General features: G+C 49.0%; 1 protein-coding gene across 1 annotated transcript; it reads left to right on the forward strand.

Annotated features, from left to right (window-relative positions):
* The first annotated feature begins 1,870 nt into the window (after positions 1–1,870).
* On the forward strand, positions 1,871–4,837 carry LOC126708118 (uncharacterized). The gene is made up of 4 exons (XM_050407936.1): positions 1,871–2,600; positions 3,003–4,238; positions 4,359–4,557; positions 4,648–4,837. Exons 1-4 carry the CDS (start codon positions 1,871–1,873, stop codon positions 4,835–4,837), a joined length of 2,355 nt encoding a protein of 784 aa, XP_050263893.1.
* The last annotated feature ends 2,500 nt before the right edge of the window (positions 4,838–7,337 follow it).

Raw genomic sequence — 7,337 nt, forward strand, 5'->3', positions numbered from 1 at the left:
CCCAACGATTCCAAAACCAGTCACTCTCCCGAGAATCATGCCGACGCAGGAACCACTCACACTCCCGAAGGACACGTCATCACCGAAACCGTTCACGTTCGCACGGATACAACGACCGAGGATCGGATTCACCAGAGGAACGGCGACCCCACAATGCTGCCATGGATGCCATGAGCCAAGCCTTACGAAGGGCTACCCGGTCACCATTCTCCGATGAAATTGAACAGGCCCCTATGCCGAGTCAATTTACACGACCACCATTCAATTCCTACGATGGGAAAACGGATCATGTGGAGCATGTCAGTCATTATATCCACATGATGTCCTTGCATGCACACAATGATGCGCTGATGTGTAAGGTATTCCCCTCTAGTCTCAGCTCCACAGTCCTAAGATGGTTCAATGGGTTACAAAAAGGTTCCATTTGCAGCTTCGCCAAGCTAATCCAAGAGTTCGGCAGTAGATTCGTGACATGCAGCCGAGTGCCGCAACCGGTGGATGCGCTACTTTCCATAAAGATGAGGGTGAAACCCTTCGGAGTTACGCCAGTCGGTACTAGGAACTACACAACGAGATTAATGGGAAAAATGAGAAGATAGCGGCAAGCACCTTCAGGATGGGGCTCCCCAAGGATTCTGAACTACAGGAGTCGCTGATGAAAACACCTCCCGAGGATATGAGGCAACTTATGAGGCGCATTAAGGAGTATAAGCGTCTGGAAGATGATCGGCTACAGAATAAGGGGGAGGCCCCATTACTCGGCAGATCTCGGCAGGGCATTATTTCGGCAAGACAGAAAAAAGATTTTAGGATGTAGGAATCAGAGGCGCAAATTGAAGGAGTTAATATGGCATTCAAAGAGCCTGTGCACAAAATTCTAGATCTGATTAAGAACGAATCGTTCTTCAGGTGGCCGAACAAGATGGGGGGTGACCCATCTCGGAGGAATCAAAACTTGTACTGCACATACCATAGGATAAAGGGCATACCACCAAGCAGTGTCGGGTACTAAAAGATCATCTCGAGCAGCTAGTAAAAGCAGGGTATCTGAAAGAGTTCGTAGTGGACTCCGTAGACCGAGATGCTGGCTAAGGTGTTCAGCGGAAAAGGAATCCCCTCCCACCCCCGTTGGGAGTGCTCAAAGTCATCCACGCTGCCCCGAGAGATGCGGTCGCAGCTAAGGGAGTACTAATAGTGGCCTGTGCGGAGGGAGAATCACCCGAGAAAAGGATGAAAGTTGGTTGGCTGACAATCTCTTTTGACGAGGAAGACTTGGAGGAGACGATCCAACCTCATGATGATGCGTTGGTAGTAACAGCTCGGATAAGCGAGTTCTTGGTGAAAAGAATGATGATAGACCAGGGAAGTGGAGCTGACGTAATGTACCCGAATTTGTTCGAAGGGCTCGGATTGAAAAGCCAGGACTTGGTGAAATATGATACGCCGCTGGTCTCATTTGACGGAAGAGTCATGATCCCCAAAGGTCAGATTTCTCTCTCGGTGGACATTAAAGGCAAGGAAGTAATGGTGACCTTCATAGTAATCCGATCATTCTCACCGTACACTGCAATCCTAGGAAGGCCGTGGATTCACGCAATGAAGGCTTCCGTCCACCCTGCACGTGAAAGTTAAATTTCCCACCGAGTATGGAGTCGCCGTGGTACGGGGGAACCAACGAGTGGCTAGGCAGTGTCTTGTCACCGCGGTCAGATAGAAGGGCGAACAGATTGGACAAGCGGAAGCCACCAAAAAAGAAACTTTATAGCAATTACAGAAGCCCCGAGGGGAAACAGGGGCGGATGGTGCCGAGGAGGTTTTGAAGGTTAGAATCTTTCCAGACACTGACAGGTATTTCCAGATAGGCACGAGCATGAATGATCGAGAAAAGGTAGAGATGTTGTTATTCCTTTTGCAGAATGTGGATGTTTTTGCTTGGAGTCCACATGAAGTGCCCGGCGTAGATCCCGAGTTCATTGTCCATAAGCTTAACATGGACCTATCATTCCCCCCGAAAAAACAAAAACCGAGAAGAGCATTGAAGGAGCATGTTGACGCGGTAAACTTGGAAGTCCAAAAGTTGAAGGAGGCAGGAGTGATAAGAGAAGTATTCTTTCCGAAATGGTTAGCAAATACGGTGGTAGTAAAGAAAAAGAACGGTAAATGGAAAGTTTGTGTGGATTTCACAAACTTAAATCGGGCATGTCCTAAAGATCCATTCCCAATGCCCAAGATTGATCAATTAGTAGACGCCACATACGGGCACCCGAGGATGAGCTTCTTGGATACTTTCCAGGGGTATCACCAGATCGCCTTAGCGCCCGAGGACCGAGAAAAGACCGCATTTATCTCCCCGGGTGCAAACTATCACTATGAAGTCATGCCATTTGGGTTGACGAACGCCGGAGCCACGTACCAGCGGATGATGACGAGGATGTTCCAAGAGAAACTTAGGTGCACAGTAGAAGTATACATTGACGATATGGTGGTAAAGAGCAGAAAGGAGTCGCAACATACGGAAGATCTCCGGGGTGTATTTGAGATACTTCGGCAGCATAAGTTGTGCCTGAACGCCGAGAAGTGTACTTTCGATGTGGGGGCTGGTAAGTTCTTAGGTTATCTGATTTCTACTCGGGGGATAGAGGCCAATCCCAACCAAATAGAGGCCGTGAATCGTCTCAAACCGCCGAGCAATCCCAAGGAAGTACAAGTGCTAACCGAGATGTTAGCCGCCCTAAACCGATTCATCTCCAAATTTGCTGATCGCTGCAGACCATTTTATCAACTTCTAAAGAAGTGAAAGAGGTTTCAATGGGACAAGGAATGTGACAAGGCTTTTTGAGATCTAAAGGAATACTTGGCAAAAGCGCCCATGTTAACGGCCCCAGAATCCGGAGAGGATTTGTTTATGTACCTCTCGGTGTCCGACCACGCCGTGAGTGTTGTGTTGCTAAAAGACCGAGGAGTGCAGTAGCCAGTGTATTACATAAGCAAAACCTTAGTAGATGCCGAGACGAGATATCTGCCCCTGGAGAAGTTAGTGTTGGCACTGGTGCACGCCACGAGGAAGTTGCCACATTACTTTCAGGCTAATACTGTATTCATCCTCACCGAGTATCCCCTGCAATCATTGTTAAAAAGATCAGACTTCACGGGCCAAATAGCCAAGTGGGGAACTCGGTTGGGTTCATTCGACATAAGGTACCGGCCACGAAACTCGGTGAAGGGACAGGTTCTTGCTGATTTCACTGCAGAATTTACCCCTAAGAACAACGGAAAGATAATCTGTAATGCAGAAAGTCGTCCGTGGAAGGTGTTTGTAGACGGCGCTTCGAATGCTATAGGGGTCGGAGCCGATATTGTCATAACCACCCCGGAGGGCATACAACCAGAACATTCCTTCAGATTAGAATTCAAAGCCTCAAACAACGAAGTCGAATACGAGGCCTTTCTAACCGAATTGAGGGCCGTATTGCATCTGGGCACGAAGGATGTGGAGATTTATTCAGACTCTCGACTAGTTGTTTATCAAATCCTAGGAAGCTTTGAAGCTCGGGACTCTCGGATGAAAGCCTATCTGAGCACAGCTAAGCAAATCATTAGCAAGTTTGGGACAGTGAAGGTGGCCCAGGTAGGTCGGGCACAAAACAGACACGCCGACTCGCTGGCCACGTTGGCCTCGTCTACTACCGAGGATATTCCTCGGCTCGTCAAAATAGAACTTATAAGGGAGCCAAGTATCGATATGAAAAATGACTGTAACCCGGCCAAGGTTGAGGTGGCCATGGTGTCAATAGCCAATCCGTGCTGGATGAACCCGATCATAGATTTCCTAGCCGAGAATAAAGTTCCGGACGATGAAAAGGAGGCTAAAAAGATTCGTCAAGTGGCTCCCCGGTATTGGCTGTCGGCAGATCGCAAATTGTACCGAAGGTCTTTCACAGGCCCGTACCTTTTATGCGTACATCCCGAGAAAGTGAATGAACTTCTGACCGAGCTGCATGACGGAGTGTGTGGTGGCCATGTTGGGGGGAGGTCTTTAGCACACAGGGCAATGACCCAGGGGTTTTGGTGGCCACAGATGCAGAAGGATGCCGCGGAATATGTCCGGAGGTGTAAACAATGTCAAAAACATGCCCCTCTGATCCACCAGCCAGCAAGTCGTCTAAACCCCGTCAGCAACCCATGGTCGTTTGTACAATGGGGGCTGGACATCCTCGGCCCTTTTCCCCGAGTAACAGGTAACCGCCGGTTTGTATTGGTGGCAGTTGATTATTTCACGAGGTGGGTGGAAGTCGAGGCCTTGGCCAATATCCGGGATACCGACGTGAAAAAGTTTGTATGGAAAAACATAGTCACAGGGTTTGAGGTGCCGGACTCACTGATATTAGACAATGGGCTACAGTTTGATAGCAAAGGTTTTCGGGCCTTCTGTAGTGATCTCGGCATTAAGAACAAATATTCTACTCTGGCATACCCTCAAAGCAATGGCCAAGCTGAGGCAGTGAATAAGACGATTTTGAACGGGTTGAAGAGAAGGTTGGACGGGGCAAAAGGGAGGTGGGTTGAAGAGCTACCTAACATTTTATGAGCTTACCGTACAACTCCTAGAAGATCCACGGGAGAGACCCCTTTCTCTTTGACATATAGGGCAGAGGCCGTGATACCGACCGAAGTGAGCCTGTGCAGTGCACGGGTTGCAGGATTTGACCCCGTCCAGAACGCTGATTTAATGATGGAGCACTTGGACTGGTTAGAAGAATGCCGGGAGGCAGCAACCATACGGCTCGCGGAATATACAGAGACTTGCCCAAAGATACAACCGAGATATAAAGGGTAGGGAATTCGGCGTCGGGGACTTGGTGCTAAGAAAGGTCGTGGGAAACATGCGGGACGTAGCTGTAGGGAAGCTTGCTCAAACGTGGAAGGAGCCGTACAGAGTTACCGCCATCGCAGGTGCGGGGGCTTACTACCTAGAAGACCTTGACGAGAGGCCGCTCCCCCGGCCATGGAATGTCCACAACCTAAAGAAGTTTTAACCGTGGCCATCCATACACTGAAATGTAAGTCGAAACCTTGTACTTCGCTAAAATCAAGTTAATGATGAAGTTACTTGTCTAAATTGTTTTCAACTCCGTCATTGCACTTTAAGAAAATTTCATGTTTTGTACAAAAAAAAAAAAAAAAACTCTAAGGACAAAAGTCTCATCCTCGGTTCGATCAAAATCGCCGAGCAGGTGGAAACCTTATCGTTACAAAAGAAAAAACTCTCTAAGGACAGAAACCTCATCCTCAATTCGATCAAAATCGCTGAGCAGGTGGAAACCTTATCGTTACAGAAAAAATAAATAAATAAATCTCTAAGGACAGAAGCCTCATCCTCGGTTCGATCCAAATCGCCGAGCAAGCGGAAACCTTAACACCCTTACAAATACAAAGGACTGCAATTTCATTCTCGAATCGTCCAAAATCACCGAGCAAGGGAGAACTGTGCACCAGGCTTTGAGGCATCATGCCACTTACAGTCAGGAAAACTAACACCTGTCATATGAACGCGATATATTGGGGCATGATTTAGCCCACCATCCAGGCAGCTCCCGGCCTAACATGCGACAGAATAAATAACCACAAAAATAGATAAAGAAAAACGGCATCGAGGGTCAAAGTGAAGCGCTCGCAAACATAATTCAAGCAAACGCACAATGAACAGAAGGTTATTCAAAAAGTTAAAGGCAGAATTGAAAGCAGAATTAATGTCTCGTCGCCAAAACTCAGCAACCGTTAACGGGTCATTCCCGCGAAATAAGGAAATTGTTTAGTCACCACAACCCGGTGACATAGGCAAATATACCAATAAAAAATAAAGAAGTAAAAGCATAAAATAAATATAAAAAAAAAAAAAAAAAAAAAGGGCTACACGGCAAGTAACTTAGTCAAGTAGAGGGCCTAGTCGGATCTGTTGCTTCAGGCTGCCGTTGGTCAGTCGCGGGAAAATGCAGGTCCTCACCGAGCAGGTCTTGTACATTCAGGATGCTGGTGGCTTCCATCTCATCTGGCTCTACATGAGCATCAATCGATTCCACCAGCTCCCTCATGCTTGTTATTTCTTCCTCCTCAACGGGAACTGGCGGCTCCTGCACGGCAGTAACGGGGCTCGGAAAGGGAATTTGGCCGAGATCTCTTAGGGGGGAATCCTCGAGAACACCCAAAGCTTGCAGGGCGGCAAACCACCCAGCCTCAAAACCCAGCCTTCGGGCTTGGTCCACCACCGGTTCCGCAGATTTCTCGGCATTGGCAAACCCTTCGTTATACCATTTTTGCTCACAGGCCTCCAAAGCCGCCCTCAGGTCGGTGAGTTCCTCGGCTTGGGATGTGTTTAGGCTAATTGCTTTAGCTAGCTTGACATATGTTTCGTTCTGCTTAGCCAAAAGCTCCGAGCACCTCTTCTCCGCCAACGCTCTATTCTTCTCTGCGGCAGCAGCCTTCTTCTCAGCAGAATCAGATGCCTTCAGTTTTTCCTTCGCTGTTTTGGCAGCTGACTCCCATGCCCCCCTTTCACGATCAACCTCATCGGTAAGATCCTTCGCACGGCTAGCCAGGATATAAGCCAATTAAGCAGCCTGACAAACACAGAAATTAGTACAGAAATGAAAAGAAAGGAATGGCAAGTAATTGACAAACAAAGAATTACCGCAATAGTATGCCACTCTAACCGACGCCCTACGGACTCCTCCGACCCATCCTCAAAAGCATGCACGTCATCGGGAAGAAGAAGACCCGCGGCCAGGGTCTGAGTAATGCGACCCCCCTCACCTTTCTCCCACATCCGCACACAGGCAGTTGAGGGCAGAGGCTTGCCATCCAGCAAAAACATAGGCTTCCACGCTGGTGCAGCTTGGGAGGAGGACGCAACACCCGGCCCGACCTGGGTTTGCGGCTCATGAATAACGATACCTCCTGTTGGCCCGGGGAGGAGTCTGGGTGGCTACGTCTCCCGGACCCGTAGGCGGTTGATCGGTAACCCTCTGCCTTTTCCGGGCTCGTCCAGCTTGAGGAGGGGGAGGCACCTGACTTCGACTCTGAGAAGGTGGGGGGCTGAGTGGCCTGCCACGCGCCGGGCACGAAATGATCGATGGTCATAACCTTCCTAGTCACCATGTCTTCGCCGAGAAGAGTATCGGTAGCCGACAAGTTAGATGCTTCAAGCGCAAGATGCTCGGCCTCTGCAACAGGGGCCTCGGGTTCAACGGGGTTCTCGGGCTGAGCGGGCTCTTGAACAAGGGCTTCTTCTTGAATAGCCTCGTGAGCTAACTCTCAAAGATGCTGAGACAAGTGCTCCG

Source organism: Quercus robur, chromosome 12 (genome assembly GCF_932294415.1).
Source record: "Quercus robur chromosome 12, dhQueRobu3.1, whole genome shotgun sequence".
Lineage (NCBI taxonomy): Eukaryota > Viridiplantae > Streptophyta > Magnoliopsida > Fagales > Fagaceae > Quercus > Quercus robur.